Consider the following 18,981-nt stretch of genomic DNA (forward strand, 5'->3'; position numbering starts at 1 on the left):
ATCCACAGTTAATTAAGCTGCAAGGGAACAAATCAAGGCACAAATGTAGTGAACTTTCAGCGTCATAAAAGCTGGAACACAAATTAAAATCAGGGTTTTTTTTTTTTTAATTGTTCAATGATCAACAATGGTTAAATATTAAGCCATTTGTTACTTTTATTTGATCTATTATGTTTTTTTTCTAGGGATTTCATGTTGAAAGCATGACGAAAATCCTGTGGAAAACAATATCAGCATTTCAAAGTGTTGAAAGACCAGTGTGATGCCTTTTATGGTGGAGAAAAGCCCTTTGTGCAGTGCCTCAAGGCCTGTGTTTGGTTTTGAGGGCTCTTTGGATTGTCATATCCCTGGTGTGAGATCGACTCATTCATGGTGAGCGGTCTTCATCATCTGCCTCTGTGCTGCGAGGCTGTGGACACCGCTGTGCTGGTGCACTTCAGAGAGTCATGTCCACAGCTGTAAGGACATGTCTGCTTTGAGCTGCCGGGGTTTAATGTGTGCAGCAGATTAAACAGGGGGGCCTTTGTAAAGGCTGGATAACCAGTCTGCTCTCCCACGCAGTTCTAAGTCTTATCTGCAGACTGCGTGTTTGTGCATGAGCGTTTCGATAGCTGCTATACATATGCGCCCTTATCTTCCTTAGTTAATAAAGCAGCTTCACACACCAGCCCAGATTAATGTTGATGCACTGAGATTTTTTAGTTAATAGGCAGAGACATGTTTTACCTCATGGAGAAACTGGCAGCCACAAATGGGTTGGAATATAATTAAAGAAGCAATTCAGAAGCTGTGCTAAAATGCTTGATTTATGTCATTTTTTAGTCAGATTTCACCTAAAATTCGTTTAGGAGATTTTACCTAAATCAGGTAAATCAGGTCAGACACATAACTCTTCTGTTTCACAAACTGCAGTCTGTTTGTCAGGTAGTCATTAATCCAGACGATTGTTGAGGCCTCTACCTGTGTTCTCTGGAGTTTCTGACACAGTAAATCAAGCTGAAATGAATTAAATGCGTTGGAGAAAACAGACAAAAGAGCAAGAACTTGATCCTTCCAGTGCTGCCTGCTTTGTTTAAAAGACAGAACTTTGTTGAAGCAGGTGTAGGATGGTGTTTTTGACCCCAAACCCACGACGATCATTCCCAAAGTACAATGCTGCCTCCACCACATCTATGGTGTTTTCAGAAAGCGGAGCAGGCTCAGTTTTTCAATCCTTCACCCCGTTTTGTATTTAATTTCTTCACAAGTATGCACTACTTTTTGTTACTCCATTCTAAAAATATGAGTCAAATACATTCAAGTTTAAATGCTGAATCCAGAGTTTTGTTACATAGGCTGTTAGTAGGTAACAAGATTGAACTTTTCTTTAATATTTCATCTTGCACTCACAACATATTTTTATAACATCCTCGGGACGCTGCTGTTGTCTGCCTGTATTAATTCAAGATGAGCATACACAGGTTTTCAACTGCTGCTTTATCTATAAATATGTTGTGTTGCAAACTGGGTTTGGGTTAGGTGAGAAATTTTCAAACATAGCAAAACAAATTAAGAATTATAAATTTTGGATTTAGCTTTTTTTTTTTAACGTTGATTGCATGTAAACGCTTAAGGAAGCAGTCAGCAATGTAATCAATTCAATCTTGCAAGGGTTTTATTACATAATGATCAGATCAATCAAAAGTTTTTTTATTAGAATAGATAGTTTTTGTCCTCCACAGTAAGAGTTGAAATTACAAAAACAGTGACCTTCTTCACTCAACTTACATTTCCCGAGAAAGCAGCCCTATAAAACATGACAAGAGAAAAGAGATGTTTGAATATTAGTATTCTTACATGTAATATATTTCACGGATGTCCTAATCACCCTCAATAACAGGAGGCTTTATATTTGACTGAGATTGGTCTGCAGTCTGCAGCCAGACAGAGATGTATGATTAACTGACAACCCTGACAAAAGGTGGCCATTTGTATCTGCACTCTCAGTTACGAGAGCCCGATCAAATGTCATTGCTTCATAACTAGCCCCTCCTCCGCAATACCTAAAAGAGGCATAAAATCACTCCTCACCATCACCTCATAAATGCTACATTATTCAATGTGTTCTCATCTAACCCATTAGAGGACACACACTAGACGAAGATCATATTTATTTTCAAATATGGCTTAAGAAAACAACTGATGAATGGGTAAAGATGGCTAATGCTTCACGGAATCAGTATATTAAATTAGAAACACTGTTTTGTCTGTTAACTCAAAGAAAGTAGAAAGACTAAAAATTGCTTAACGTATTTGAAAATGTTCAGAATTAAACTCTTGTTACAGACAGAAATGAGAAATTCTTAAAGTAATCCTCCTTTAGTCAACATGTCGGTGCTCCAGTATGATTCCAGCCATGCAGGCTCCACTAACTGTTTAGCTATAAGGACACAGTTGCCATGGAACAGGTCCAGTTGGAGCAAATGAAATCCCTCCTTTCCAGTTTCCAGGCAGGGTTTACACACAGAGAATGCTCCGGTGTTCAGACAGTATGTGTGTAGTAGAAGGAGATCTGTGTGTGACGTGAGCAACTGTATTGAGCAGGAGATATCAAAGGGGAGGATTTGGCTTTTGAGGTTACAGAGCAAGTAGGGCATGTGATTTGCAGTTGGGTGTGTATGTGAATGCTCGCTTCTGTGTGGGGTGTGCATGTATCAGTCTGCTGCAACAGCTTTCTGATGTAACATTAACCGATGTCTGCCTGCCTCTCCTGGGGCTCTCAGGCATCTTTGGGAATTTGTTTATGACCAGTTGATCACACAGAGCAAACACACATCAGTGGTTATAGTTTCAAGCATTAGAGAGAGAAAATGATTCCACCCATTTTTTTTCCTATAATATATATAATATATTTTAACTCCGTGTTGAATATATCTTCTACTTAACCGTTTTTAAAATTTGTCACATTTCAACTTAACCATGAGGGAATTTTATGGAGCTTTTGTAGACCTAACCCTATATATTGGAAGTGGAGGAGACATGACAAATGATTTTCTCTCTTTGTTTTACAAATAAAAATCTTTAAATCTGTTGCCGGCATTTGTAGTCAACCCCCTGTGTCAACACTTTGCAGAACCACCTCTCATTTAAGGCAGTTGAAGGTTTTAGGGTATGTATCTGTCCTAAAACCTTCAACTGTGCATCTGGAGATGAATACTGAAAATCCCCAACCTTCTTTCTGAAATAAAAACTCTGTCGGACTATATGGAGAAAGTCCATTTTCTAGAACTGTCATAGATTCTGATTGAGATTTTGGTCTTGACTTTGACTGGGCCATTTCATCTAAATCCCATTGTAGCTGTGGCTACATGTTTAAAGTTGTTGTCTTGATGAAAATTGAAGCTGTCCTCTAGTCTCTGGTCTTTTGTCAAGATTGTCCTATAGAACGACCTTAAATTTATAGAATACCAGTCTTTCTATCACTGTGCATACCCATGTCTTTAAAGAGGCTGCAGGTGGGACAAAGCCCAAAGTTAGCTGTCCATCTAATTAACTGGTGAAAGAGTAGGGGGGCAGGGAGCTGTGACTTGTCACACAGCTGAATGGTGGGACATGATCTCGCTGCTGAACCACACGGAGAGAGGAAAGCACAGTAGGGGAGCAGGGTTGATGTGTGAGAATGCAGAGAGTCGATGGCCTCTGCTCCAGCTGTTCTGGGGTTTATTGATCAGTACTCCAGCACTGACAGAGGGGAAGGTTACCAACATATGCACTCCATAACAACATGTCTGCTTTAATCAAGCCAGGAAGGGCTATAACTCACATTTGGCTCACTGCAGCGTGAACTTTAAGAAACAGTTTAGTATTTAAAAAAAACATACCAACTGTTAGCAAATACTGTTTGTAAAGTTTAACTTACACTAAAATGTTTCTCATTGTATGCTGGTTTTATCCACAAATGAGCCTTAACTTTAAAACTATTGCATAATATCAAACAGGTTCCTCATTTAGCACTAAATAACCTGTCTCATCAGTGTGGACAATGAACATCTGGGTGTGTGCAAGCAGAGAAAACACGAACAGATTACCTATTCTCTGACTGTCATACATTATTGTGATTTAAGAGTTAGAAAATAAATTTGTTGTTTTCCAATAAGTGATTTGTTTATTTATGTGCAAGTTGAAACTTTATTTCTTGAGCAGACGCTGTAGATGAATGTTGCTGTTGTTGTGACCGGTCTGCAAAAATAAACAATTTGCTTAATGACAAATGTAGACAATAGAGGTTTGCATTTCTCTGCAGAGCCTTCTGTCAGCAAGATGACAAACCCTTCATTTACCTGTCATGGGTTTTAATGACATTCACAAAAACAGAACCTCAGCATTTACCCTGCCAGTAATGTATTGTTGTAATGCAATACATTAAATGTTTGTTTTAGTGTTTTTGGGATCCAGTCAACTTTTCTGGATTGGTTGTTCTAAAACCTCAACATACTTATAACTGAAACTGTAATTTATATCAGCTATATCTGTGTCACAAACCTGTGACAGATATGAGTTCTACTGCAGGTGCCTAGTTATATTGATCTAGATCTAGGTCTGTCCCATATTAATTTAGGTCATTTTCACCAGCAACAAACAGAAAGGATGATGAACAGAGTGCCATGTTACACCACATACTTCACTGAAGTAACTTCAGTGTATTACATTAAAAATTAATGTGACAATGAAACATTGCTTTCATTATGTTTCATAAATTCAAAACCTCAAACCTGGATTTGTGCACAACTACACATTATCTTGCAAACAGATTTCTACTCAGAAGTTGTGGATATCTGTGGAATAGAGGTAGCCACTGCAATTGCATTGTGACCTCTGCTTATTAATTTAGATCTCGAAACAGAAATAACGTTATTTGACCTTGAGGTTCTGGTGTGTAGGTATGTAGAAGGTCCTGCAGAAAGGATGGGCCAGACTGAAGACCCCTAAATACTAACAACACAGAAGAGCTGTGATTATACTAAAAATAGATTACATTAACACACACACACACACGCACACACACACACACACACACACACACACACACACACTGAATATTATTTAGAGGTATAGTAAATGGGTCTAAATGGAAATGAACACCACACTTTTCAGATCTTTCTCTGGAAAACAATTGGAAAATTGATTTTTGTTATTTTCATTTACTCTCTATTGGTATATCACACAAATTATCAACATATTCACACCGAGGTTTGTGCTTGTAAGCTGAAAAAATGTGAAAATGGGGTTTAAATAATTTTGCAAGTGATTTACCTTTCATGTTAGTACGCAATGAAATGTTGGTAACAATTTATTTCAGGGGGTGTGTATAAGACTTACATGACACTGTCATAAACATAACATCTGTCATGAGCATGAGTTTTCATGAATTTTTATGATTGTTGTCATGAAGTATCATTCAGTAAATAATGACACTTAATGCAAAGTTGACACCTTTTGTGAACATTTAATGCAAATTTCAATGCAACTTTGCATTAAAATGTTATTTTTTATGAAAAAAAATGCAGTTGACACTTTTAATGAACTTTTAATGCAAGTTCTAATGCAACTTTGTATTTAAAGTGGCATTATTTACCAAATGACACTTCATGACAAGTCATAAACATTCATGAAGACCCAATGATGTTCCTGGCAGGTGTTATGTCATATTTATGAAAGTATCATGTCAGTCTTATGCACACCCTTTCAAATAAAGTGTTGCAGAAACCTTTATTTTGAAGTCTTGAGTCATTCCACTTTTGTTGTAAGTGACATTAATGTTAAGATCACTCTAACAAAGCTTCATTACTTGGAGTGGTTTAAATTTTTGCACTGTTCTGAGGGCAATGCATCCACGTTACGTTCGCATCTGTCAGTGTAAAGCAGGGCTACATACGCTACGCGTGTGTAAATACACCCTCCAGATGACAGCAGCTCGACAAGGTCCTCTAACCACATGATTTCAGTAGTAGCGTGAAAGCCGTCTTGTGCTCGGGGGAATTTCCCATCCACGTGTCTGAATACACGACAGAGAGGGCGGGATATAAACAAATCAACCATTGGCCGAAAACCCCGCGTGCACACCCCGCTGGCGGACCCAGATTAAAACTGACGTCAAATGGACTTGTAGCAGTTCTTTCTCGCAGAATGGAAGTAGCCGTGGAAGTGAAACGGATTAAACTCGCTTAATCTTGGCAGGATATTGAACTCTCCTTCGCTTTTTTTTTTCCCAAGCCCCCTCTGTGTGCCGGTGAGATAGTTATTAAAACGAAGCCTGGCTTTGCGGTGAGTACATGAAAAACAAGTCTAAACTGCATAATGCTTTCCGCCAGCTGATCACCCTGAGAGAGACGCAAACAAACAATCCGCCGTCGTTGTTAAAATAACAGAAACTAATTTGTCTTGAAACATGAAGCATGTTATGGGATTTCGGTACGTCTCCGTTAAGAGCAGAACTTTAGATAACGCAGACTGTCATTGTTTTAGTGGAGTTAAATTAAACGGACTTCTCCCGGCTTTCACACACATGTCCCGGCCGGTGAATGAGCTCTGCGCCGCAGAAAGCTTCAGCACTCTTAAAGTGACGCAATATTAAACATCTGTAAACGCGAAATGGCACATGTTCCACTTTATATGCCTAACATCGATGCGATTCTTCTCCCGCTTGATATGTTTAAAATGCATTTTCACACATTATTTTATCATTTATGAGTTCTTTTTTTTTTCAATAATAAGGGTTATTGAAACTCCCTCATATCAGTCAACTTCCGCTTTGACACCAAACGATAATTTTCAGATTGCGGTTAACACTTTTTATAATCTCAACGGTATGTATAGTTAAATAAGCAATTTGAAGTTTTAAAAATTGTTTGTGTTACTACAAACTTTTTTTTTTTTTTCCCTTTCACATTATGTGCCTCCTGAGGTCTTATGTGCAGTATTACATAAAGTTGAAGTGGGGAGAAGTGAGGCTGTGTTGTATAAAAACTGTGGCAATAACAGAGCTGCCTCACTGCTTACGACCACCAGCCAGCCTCCACTTATAGTGTCTGCAGCAGGGGGAGCCACTGCTTGACAGAAACACACGGATCTCTGCCTGGGCAGTGGAGCAAAGCAAAACAATAGAATTCATCTGGAAGTGTTTTTTAATATTTTTTTTCTTTTACAAAGCCCTTGTAGACTGTTCTTACCCTGTGTTTGTCAAAACAAAGCATTAAGCTGTGCTCATAAAGCAGACAGGCAGGACTTTCTGCTTGTGCTGAAGAAATCAAACCCCCTCCTTCTTGTGGAGACCAGGTCAGGGAAAGTGGCTCAGGATTTTCCTCAAGGACTGTCATTACGTTTTTGCTTTGGACCCTAATTTGGAATTGTGGTAGTATCATAACCCTGTATTACAACTTGATTGTGGATTTGGGTTTTGCTCGAGAGGCGGCTTGAATTTGAGACATATTTTGATAACTCTTTGACCCACTTTAAGGTTCAGGGTTGACTTGCAGCATATCATTGCCTTTGGAGAGGTTGCCAGGTTTTCTTTGAGACTCTTTCCACACTCTTGTGGTAAAATTGGCTTAATTTCTTCTAGTGAGAGTTTGTTGCTGCATGCTGAAATGTCACTTTGATATAATGGTGCAAAAATGCTGAATCTTAGCAAAATTATTTACAGGGCAGTTAATTAAGAAGCCCGGCAAAAGTGAGTGAAAAAGACCGCCAAACTCTATTTTGTGTAACCATGCCTCAACTGAATGGATAACCGCAGTGAACTGTGGTTGCAGTTGAACACAGTCATTTGTTGAATTTAATCCTGAGCCACAAATGATGCCAACTCCTTTGTGGCTCAGTTTTTGTCTAGTATACTTAAGAAAATAGGTTAGCAGGTTATTTTTAATAATAGATCCAAGGGCAGCATAGTCTGATCTAGGATCAGCCTCAAAAATATCTATCTATCTATCTATCTATCTATCTATCTATCTATCTATCTATCTATCTATCTATCTATCTATCATCTATCTATCTATCTATCTATCTATCTATCTATCTATCTATCATCTATCTATCTATCTATCTATCTATCTATCTATCTATCTATCTATCTATCTATCTATCTATCTATTATAAATTTCTTATAATAAGGATTTTGACTCATCATTGTCATAGTAAATTCCAATTAATGATCTTTAATTATTGATGAATCACTGATTAAATGCAGTGTGCAGTTGTGTGACTCAAATCGCATGTTTTTACATGACTGATGCCCTAAAGAAGTGTATTACAAATGACAATGTTTGTTAATAACAATACTGTTGATTGGTGTGTCATGCAATCACAGCCTAAACTAACCAAAAAAGTAGTAATAAATAGTTCTTATTGTCCCTTTTATTGTTATCACAATAGTATTACAAAGTGTCGTGACAAAACTTAAAGTCCATATCACCCACCGCTAAACCATGGCTTCTCTATTCAAGGCTGCTCCTCTGATAGTGCCCCCCGTATGGAGGATGAGGAGGATGATGTGTTTGAGCCAGATCCCAACTGCTGGCGCACGCCCTTCAGGGAGATAAAGTGTGAAGACCGGGGCACGCAGACGCCCGGTCCGGGCCAGGCGCTACACAACGGCATGCTGCCCTGTGGTGTTGCGGAGGAGCCCAGACGACTATTCTACGGTAAGTTGGTGACATGCTGTATTTTAAAATAAAAAAAAGGGGAACAGCGCCTTGTGTGTGAGAACCGGTGTTATAAAACTGAAGCACAAAATCATCACGTGCAGCTCACTGTGAGAAATGCCTAACCGTGTTGCTGCACTGATCTCACCCCTTGGCGCCTGATAGTCGTCATTACACCAGCTTTTATGGTCTACCCAGCTGCTTTGCTGTTGAAAAGGCGCCAATATGACTGAAGAGAAGTGGCAGAGATGTTCACCTGTACTGTTTATACCACTGATTATCAATGATAGCAAAGTTATACAGGCATCATATACAGCAGTCATTGCAAAGTAGCTCCATAACAACTGACTGACCCTGACATGTGAGTAACTTATAAAACTATTATGTGTAATAAAAGCGTAGCTCATCCCCTGAGAGAGAAAAAAAAGAAAAAAAGAAAAAAAAAGTGTTCAGGCTAAATGACACTGATCAGTGCTATGCAAACCTTTGTTTCTTTTCCTAAAGGAAGTCTGGCGTGAGTCATTGCTGCATTTGGATTGCTTCAGTGACCATGTGGCTGTTTACAAGATAATAAGTTTGGCCTTGACACTCAACAGGTAACGCAGGTTTTCGATTGCACTTCCCAGCGCATTTTGAACTTGTCGGGGATTTTGACGCGAGGCAACAAGAGGAGCAGAACAGGATGGAGCAGTTACCCCTGCACCAGCCGGCTGCACTCAGCTTGGAGGCCTGCATCGGGCAGAAGCTTCAGCTGATAGGCGACCAGTTTCACCGGGAACACTTACAACAGGTGAGAGGGAATGATGCACCATCACTAAGAGTCACTTTAATTTGCATTTTACACCATCATGGTTAAAACACAGAAACTGAAGGGGTGAAAGTAATCCAAAGGTTGCTTCCAGTTGTCTTTTCCAAGGAATTATAACACAAAAAAGAGAAAAATGCATGCCATATTCATGGATACAGGCGGTAAAATTGAATCCAACAGTACATTATCGCTTGTTATGCATTAAGGTGTCTCATCATAATCCAAAGTCCACACATTAGTAACACCACCAAAAGTCATTTTAAAATTTTTGAATCTAATCTTGCAAGATCACCTAATCATGTAACCTGACAGAGTTGCATGTAGGGTCAAAAGTATGCTCATGTTTATTGTGTTTGCCCCGTGTTTGTTTTGGAGAGGCTGTGTTCAGGCGCAACTTCAGCCCTGTGCCTCTTGTTCCCTCAGCCCACATATCCCAGGACGGCCCTTCCCCCACATAGCCCACCGACACCAGTCCCTTACCCTGCCTCCTCTTCCTGTTTATTTCTCTCTCCTTTCCCCTGTTTCCCCTGTTTCCCCAGTGTGCTGTAGAGGCAAGTGGCATAAGGATCCCTGACTCAAACAATACACCCTGTCCACAAAGTTTGTGTGCTGCTTCTACATGGGGTGTAGTAAATCTTCATACCTGAACACTATGCATGTAACTTCTGTCAAATGCAAGATGTATTTGACAGAAGTTACATGCATATGCAATTAAACATAAACACATTTTAGTCTGTGCATAAAAAAGCAGAAGTTTCAGAAGTAGGTAAACATGTTGTAACCCAAAGCTCAACACATGAGCCCAGAGGGGAACAGCTGTGGTTCCGGGGAGTCTTCAGTCACCCCTGTACTCAGCAACAAGCTGAAAATAAAAATTAAACACAGTATGAATAAGAGGCTAAATCCATAATGATGCATAAAAGGGACCGGTGTGGGTGTTTGGAAATTAAACCACAAAATACGCAGATAACAGCCATCTTCAGCTCTTTTGGAAAAAAAAGGGCTCCTCTCTGTCCTGCCTGTCTAAAACCTCCAATTTTTAACCTCACAAAATGAAGTGTGAGATATTTTCTCATGAGCTTACCAAGTGGAGGTTATTTATGCTACCTCTGCAAAGCATGACTCATGTGCACTGGAGAACACACACAGAGAACCAGACAGTCAGACGGTAGGTTTACTGTTAAGCGCAATTGTGGCTGGGGATGTACTGACGCACAACTTAGGCTGGACTGTGTCAGGGGATGAGGAAGTGGCTTTTGCCCCTTCTTACTGTTGTAGCAAACAAAAGAGTCAGAGTGAGAACGAACCTTGTGCAGTCACATCCTGCATGCACATATTGTGATACTAATGACTTAATGTGAGAATATTTTGTGTGCTTCTGCCATGATGACTGAGTTAACTGAAGTCTGAAAAGAAAAGTCTGAATTTTGCAAAATAGATTATAACCATCTTTCACTTATGTTTATTTCTATGTTGTTACAGAGGCATGTTTTTGAGGCTGAAACACAAATGATGTACAGTCTTAGATGTGTGTGCCTCTGCAGTGTCTATTTTTGGCACTGCTTGTGCAGCTCTTTGTATTGTGTGTGTGTGTGTATGCACACGGCATGCATGGCTACACCCATGCTTGTTTTTCTGCTGTTTGCCATCCCTCTCTTCTCACTTTTTCTCTGTGAGAACCGGGACAAAAACTTCCACTGAGTAACAGGGGTTGGTGCTTAGATGCGTTTCAGCAGTAGGAAACTTTTCAAGGAACCAGGGTTGTATTTTGTGTTGTTGTTGTTGTTGTTGTTGTTGTTGTTGTTTTTGTTGTTTTATTTAACTCCTATTGTTTCCACTGCAGGGATTGACCTTGAACTAAAGGTGGAGTTTCTGAAACTGATTATTTGCCAGCCTGGTTATTGCCAATAAGAGTTTGAATTCTTGCCGCTTAAGATATTATTTTCCAAATATTGCATCCAAACAGCCCTTTCCGATTTCAGTGGTGCACATTGTAAAATAACTTTGGAAATTACAATTTGATACATTTTTCAGCTCTCCTCCTGCAGTAGGAGTGACCTGCTCACTTAACAGCCTGGTTTTGAAACTCACAGTAGAAACACACAACTGACAACTAGGGTGAAAGGAGGTTCTGGGAAGTTAAATAAATGTTTCAGGTCCCATTGTACAAACAACTTTTATCTCATCTCTGCCCTGTTGCTCTGGACCACAGCCAACTTATTAAGCAATTATTCAGTGCAGACACTTGTCTCTGAGCAATTCAAGTGCTTCTGACTGCCATCACATTGATGGGTTTTCTTAGCAGTGTGGCTGCAAGTGTTCTCCATGGGAGCTCCTTGCCCCAGGCGAAACGAGGGATTAGGCAGCGCAGGAGTGCTGGTGGATGTTGACAGATAAATTGCTCCTCAGTCACAGAGGGCTGGAGGGGACGCTGAGGTCCCCCGAGGATGGCTGACATTAGCTGGTCTGCCATTTGAGACATGGCAGTAATGACAGTCACAATGGCAGGAAGACGGCTCCAGCCTGCGCAGGGCAAGGAGCAGAGTTAGGTTTCATCCCCATGTTTTTTTAAGAGACGACTCTCGGTGCTTTGGACAGGAGGTGTTGAAAGCAGGCTTGAATATCTTCTGTGTCTGTGCATGTGTCTGTGTGTGCATGTGTGTTGTGTTTGTGGCTTTATCTCTGCACTCTCTCCTTTCAGCACTTGTAGAAAAGAGGGAAAGGGTTTGATTAACATAAAAACTAGTTCTAGTATCTTATTATTAATCTGTAAAGATTTTTTTTTCTTTTCTACTAACCTTTGTTGCATGTTTGCATTTTACTTTGGGCTCTTTCTCATTACTGATACGACTAATCCAGAGTTTCATGCTGTGGAGGCCGGTTTGTTTACTCAAGTGATAAGACGGTGCTTCTGAGCAGCTGGCCTGACGGACAGCCTGCTCTGGAAACTGATAAAGCACATCAGGGTAGTGTCAGAGTGACGACACAGAGAATCTGGCTAGACTCTTGCGCTCCATCAGCCAGCTAAATTTAGAGGCAGATGCCTTTTGGCAGTTACTGGCGTGACTCATGAGTACGCTGTGACAGGCTGGTGCACACCTCTTGTTTCACTCTTACTCTCTTTCTCTGTTTATTTGTGTGCATGCTACTTAACTTGGTAGAAGTGAGTGCAAAAGATCACGAACATTTTGTTTTTGAGATGAAAGATTAATTGCTCTTCTTGCAGTTTAGAGCGGAACATGATAAATTCCTAACATGACACATTGGCATCGCAGCATTTGCTAACAAATACTCAATATTTGCCAACCAAATAAATCTAATTTACCAGTATAGTCATATAATTAAGCTTTAAATATAAAGTCTGAAGATCTATCTCTTGTTTTTTCAACTTTAAGCTTTTAGCTTGTGATGAGATAATCCACTCTGTTACTTTTATTACACTATCATAATATCCCCAGGCAAGATTTAGATACAATGTGTAACAGAGACCTTCCCAAGAGCTGTTGTCATAGTTTTGTACCATTTTCATTATTCTATTTTTTTTTTTCCTTTGGAGCACAAGTAAGAGTAGGGGAGTGGAAAAGCTAGATTCTCTCATGCTAGCTGGAACATGGTAAAGCTTACGCAACACCATGCAATGTTCACCACAGATTGATAAGAGAATGAAAAAACCCAACAGTCTTATCACAGTGGCAGCTCCTGTCTTTCAACTGTTTCAAGGTCTGGACATCATGATGAGTGCTTTCCAAAAGCAATCATGCACAAACATGTCCACATTTTGTCTCGTTACAACCTCGAACTGAAATGGTTTTTATTGCGATCTTAGCTTTTGTGCAAGTGTAAAGAAAATTGTGCGTGAAAATGTGAAGATTAGGTATGTGTATAAGTAACCACATTTTCTTGCTCTAACACTCCTACATAACATCCAGTTCTACCAACTACTGTCAGCGGTTTCCTAATTAGTTAATAGATTTTGTGATTAATTGCTGGTGTGCAATTAATCACAGTATTAATAAAGTTGTTCTCAGAAAGCCTGAGAGGTTTGTTAGTGAACACTAGTGAACAAATATCATCATAAAGACCAAGGAACATAACAGCTAGGTCAAGTTTAAAGCACAACTTTTTGTTATAAAACAGCTTTCTAATCGTTGAGCATCTCACCAAGACCTATTCAGTGTATTAATCAAAATTTAAGAAAAAGGGAAAACAATAAGCAGGCCCAGGAAGAAAAACATTCATCAGAGAGGCAACCAAGAGATCCATGGTAACTCTGGAGGAGCTGCAGAGGTTCATATGCTAGGTGGAAAAGTCACCTAACAACTATTAATTGCTCACTCCAGACCCTATTGTGAAAAACAAACTGCATAGGAAGTTTCATTTGCAGTTCACCAAAACTAATTTAGGAGAAAATGCCAAAATTTGGAAGAAGGTGCTCTGATCATTGTTTCTCCATCCAGTCCAGTCGGCCTGGACTTGAAACATTGCATAAAAGAAGAGGAGGAAAATACCCCCTTTCACAAAACACTTTAACAGCGATTAAGGTGCATCAGTGGTTTTGTAAAAGGATGGATGTGGTGAAAGTGACTCCACCAGTTAATTGTAGTTGTGACTTAGGCTGTGTGTGACCAGACAGCTGCAGAATAGTAAGAAGGCAAGTTTTCTCTTTTAAATTAGAAACATATGCAATAAGATCGCTAAACTAAGTTTGCCCGCCATTGTTTTCAATAGAGTAGCATGGGGAAACTTCTGGTGTAGAATTTATGCTAGCATTGATGTGGTATGACATCTCCTATCAATCCTCCCTGACGACTTTATTCTAAAAACAACAGCCTTGCAATGTATTGACTTCACTTGTGAATTAGAAATGCCCAGACGGAACTGCAGGGCATGCCATCTTCAGGATAATGTTTCAATCTCCAGATGTGCAAAGCTGGTTGAGGCATATCTCAAAAGACTTAGACTTGCAGGGTGCCGTGGTGGTGCAAGGGTTAAGCACAACACACATATGGGGGCCTTAGTCCTTGACGCAGCTGTTGCAGGTTCAATTCCTGGCCTGGTGACCCTTGCTGCATGTCTTCCTCCTTCTCTCATTACCCACCTTTCTGTCAATTCACTATCAAATAAAGGCCACTAGAGCCAATAACACCTTAAAAAAAGACTTAGACTTGCATTTAGAGTGAAAGAATTTTGTAAAATAATGTTTACTCAAAGGGGCTGAATAGACATGCATGCCAGTCTTTTCAGACTTATTTAAAAACATATATAACTTACCCTCCACTTCACAATATGCACTACACAGTGTTGGCCTGTCACATAAAATTAGTCATAGTTTAAACCTTATTAGCTAAAGCAAATTTAGCTTTATTAATTGGACTACTACAGACTGAAAATAGTCTCATCATTATCAGCCATAAAAGAGTCTGTCTTTCATCAGCAGGTGAGCTGTTGGACTACTGTAGCTGTCATGTAGATGCATTTTTTTTTCAGAGACTCTCTGGCCCTCATCAGGAGCCCCCTAATCCCATTTGGTACAATTATCTTATCTCAGGTTCTCAATGAGCGAGATAGCATTATCCCCCCCCTAATCGTACACAATCCAATTGGCTTGCAGACCTAAGAGTCTCGTTTTTGGTTGCTGGCTGCTGGTCTCAAGCAGACAGATTAGAAAAAAAAAGAAAAAAAAAACTGTGACTGTATGATGAATGTGTTTATTGCTTGGAATGTTTATTAGGAAGCCTGACTTTGTGTGGACCCAGCACAGAAATAAAGGCTCAAGTAATAAATGCTGTTGGGGACAGAAGCAGACTGTTGTGGAAATATCATCGCTGTTCCAGTGTCTGGTTCTGTCTTCCTAGTTGACCTACTTCACTGTGCCTCCTGTCAATTGCATCATTTCACAGCCAAATGTAAACTAAACACAGTAGTAAAGACCAAATCATTACTTTTTCTTTGTGTTGCTTTTGGAGTTTGTCGACTGCACTAACGGCTAAATGCTTCATTTCTCTTTGATTCTTTTTCAGTACCAACAAAACCAAAGGAATCAGGGGCCGCTGTGGTGGCGCATGACTGCAGCTCTTCTCAGCCTCCTGTTTCATAGGGGGTTTATTGCTGGAGGAGGTGGAGCAGGACGGAGGTGAGGGGGAACTTCCTCTTATATCCTTTGTCTTCATCTCTGTTGTGACGAACTGGACTCCTGAAGGCACTGTCCAATCTAACACGGGTCTGTTTGAGGGAGGAAAGAAAGGAGGGAAAATGGTCACCGCGGGACGGCGACAACCAAATTTTATACAAGGGCGTGTGTTTTTTTTCTTTAAAAGAAGATGCCATGATGCTCCGGGATTCATCTAAAGGACAATGTTTATATTTAGGCCTACATGTCATGTAGTCGTCTTGTACAGTACATTGTTCGTTTTTTTTTTTGTTTTTTTTGGTTTGTTTTGTTTTTTTTCTGTGCACTTCAATATGTGTCCTTCTTAAAAGACCTGACCTCCACAGACCTTGGGAATGCCTTAGTCAGTGTCTTCTGCCAGAAGGAGAGTTGAGTGTTTTTTTTGACGAGCAAGATGAGATGGTTAAGGAAATGAAATGTAATGTGGTGTGACGGTTTCTTTTCTGAAGTCCCCCAGGAGACCAGTCAAGTTAATTTACTCACTTCCAAAGAGGCCACTTCCCAGAACAAAGCATTTTGCACCTCACCTCTATGGAACATTTATCTATTTATCTTTTCTATGTATTTTTCTCTTTATTTTCTGTGCTTTGGTGTCAATTTTAACCCGTCATATCTTGTAGGATTTCAGGAATAAGGTAAACATTCTGTACATAAAAAAGTTGGCACACTGTGAATTGTTATCAAAGTTTAGTTGTGCGCTACATGTCAAACATTTGAGACTTTTTCAACCATATAAGAGGTGAAATTTGCTGTTCTGAACAACACTACCTGGTTAAACGGGCCTGGTTGGTGCCAGCAGACCTGATAAACATCAAAAAAGACTTTAGATAAATGTCAGACATTATGCAGATGACTCCACTTTTATGACTAAAGAACTGACAAGATAAATTAGCCTTAAATACAGTTCAGTAGTGGATACTTAGCATGCAAATCATTTACATATTTTAGGATCTTGTTTTGATTTTGCTTGTAGCAACATTAATTACTGTTGTATTTTCTGATAGCATCACTTATCTATGAAAAGTCGGTCACTTATCATAGATAAGTTCACTAGCAGGTTTTGCATAAATGTCCTTCCTTCTATATGCTTGTCCCAATTTCTGTGATGAACGTTATTCTGAAAAACTTCTCAGAATCGTGAAAGGTTACTTTAAAAAAAAAAAAGGTTTCCCATTGACTGGATATTTAGTTACACAACTGAAAACTTGTTTGGGTTACAATTGACATAACGGGTACTGATGATGCCCGCCAGGCCTTGCCCTCTCTGGACGAAGAGCAGGATCGCCCAAATAAAACAACTGCCATTTGACATGAAAGTTAATGAATAGACACTCATCTGTCTGGTTAATAGAAATGTTATATCTTGTAGCTGTACTAACAGCGAAGGGATGTCTGAGATGTAGCACACTGAGTAGATATTTACATTAAAATCATAGGGTGTTGACTTTTACATGTATATAAAAAACTATTAAGGTCTTGCACCATGCACTAAATTAGAGCAAATGAATCAAGCACACTGTCACACTGTTTAAAAGTTTACTTTTTTAAGTTTCATTTCACCAAATATACAGTTTTTTTTTAGCATAGCCTTATTCCTAGGATTTTCCCTTCATTTCATGTGTTCTTTTTATGTGATTGTTTTCAGACCTCCATGCCCTTTAAGTGGAGCTGTGGATCCACTGTTTTTGCACTAGACTTCCACCCGTTTAAGAGTTCAGATTGTTTCCGAGCTAACCTCTTTCTCGTATGAAGGTTTTTCAGTCCCGGCTTGTTTCTTTGCCACCACATTTCAGATGTATTCACTTATATGGCCAAGACAAATAATCAGTATTGAGTCCCGACTGACTGAGCACAATGTGCATTTAGCATCAGTTCTGGATGTTTCACTCACAACTGTTTCAGGATTTCAGTTGAGCGAGAGCAACTTTTGCGCAGAAGACCAGCTTTGAACAGCAAGCTAATATGGCATAAACAGTCTGTGAAACAGAATCTCCTCCTCTCAGGATACCCTTGTGCGGTTTCACATCATTTGATATTCTGTTGGGTGATCTTACATTGTCTGTGGTACTCAGATTTAGATTTGGGACGTGGGTACACACATAACCACCACTGGCTCACCAGACAAACTGTCTCTGAAAAGAAACAAAAGTGAAAAAGGCTGTAATTACTGTTGAAATATGAATACATATAAAGACACTGTTAAAGATATTGTTTATTATGTTTTTTTGTTTTTTGTATTATTATTTTCATGCTGAATCTTTTGGACCCGAGGAGCAATACATATCAGGGGTCTATAATTACTTGCTCCTTACAATGTATCAAGTTGATCACTGCATAATTACTGTCTCGTTTTCTCTTTAAGATGTCTCAGGGACAGACTTTTTGGGCTACTGGTAACCTTGAGAATCTGTTACATGTTTCAGAGAAAAGGAGTGTTGTCACCCATTTATTTATGTTAGAGAACCTCTTGAGGTATTTTCAAGTCTTCTGTATTTTCATTTTATTTAGATTTCCTGTAGTCTACTTTCCAGCGTGTGCACACACACACACACACACACACACACACACACATAGGTACAGTTTGAGGAGTCTGGGCTGGCATGCTGGCGGTGGTGGTGACAGGGGCTCCTGAGTTTGCAGTCAGAGGAGAGAGAGGTGCACTAAGTGTGGTTGTGGTAATAGTTTCCTGCAGATCCTGAACACTGAGCCAGTCCCTGTAGCACCTCGTCGCACGATCAGCTCTTGACTTCCTCCTCATGCTGCTCCTGCATGGCATGTTTTTTTTGTTTTTTTTTCAGTGGCTCATTTAATTTGTAATTTATTTTTTCTTCCTTTTTAATTTATTTTTTTATTTTTATTTTTTTTTTACCAATTTCTACTGTATACACTTGTGTGTGCAATCACATCTTCCTCTTTCTGCTTTGATCTTGGACTCATAAATGGTTCAGCTTAAGAATAATTGTGCCTGATTTTTTTTTTTTGGGGGGGGGGGATTTTATTGTATCACACATTTCTCACAGCCTGTAAAAAAACAGCGCTCTGAGTTTGTCATGGAACAGAGTGCACATTGTCTTCTACTTTTCACTCACAACCAGAACAGAAGTTAATAAATATGTGTTGTATGTTGTTGCCAATATGAAGAGAAAAACTGCAAACCACCTTTCAAGCCCGTATGAATGTGTGACACTTAAAAAAATGAATATGGTTATTGGTGAAGTAAACTCAAAATTTTCAATTTGTTTAAAACGTTTATGATTTTGTTTTTTTTTTTTGGGACCAGAAATGCAGTAGTTCCAATGCAGTTCAACTTATCTCTTGTGTAATTA

The 18,981-nt window shown here is 39.4% G+C and overlaps 1 protein-coding gene across 2 annotated transcripts; it reads left to right on the forward strand.

Moving 5' to 3' along the window:
* Positions 1-6,125: 6,125 nt before the first annotated feature.
* Positions 6,126-18,687, forward strand: bmf1 (BCL2 modifying factor 1). Of its 2 annotated transcripts, none has more exons than XM_016670153.1 (4): positions 6,126-6,303; positions 8,481-8,678; positions 9,305-9,468; positions 15,507-18,687. In XM_016670153.1, the coding sequence occupies exons 2-4, from the start codon at positions 8,507-8,509 to the stop codon at positions 15,621-15,623; spliced, it is 453 nt and encodes a 150-aa protein (XP_016525639.1). In that variant the 5' UTR covers positions 6,126-6,303; positions 8,481-8,506; the 3' UTR covers positions 15,624-18,687. The 2 variants fall into 2 exon arrangements, with proteins under 2 accessions (XP_016525639.1, XP_016525638.1); XM_016670152.1 differs by having other exon boundaries at positions 6,128-6,303; positions 9,275-9,468.
* The last annotated feature ends 294 nt before the right edge of the window (positions 18,688-18,981 follow it).

Source organism: Poecilia formosa, unplaced genomic scaffold, assembly GCF_000485575.1.
Source record: "Poecilia formosa unplaced genomic scaffold, Poecilia_formosa-5.1.2 Scaffold30, whole genome shotgun sequence".
NCBI lineage: Eukaryota > Metazoa > Chordata > Actinopteri > Cyprinodontiformes > Poeciliidae > Poecilia > Poecilia formosa.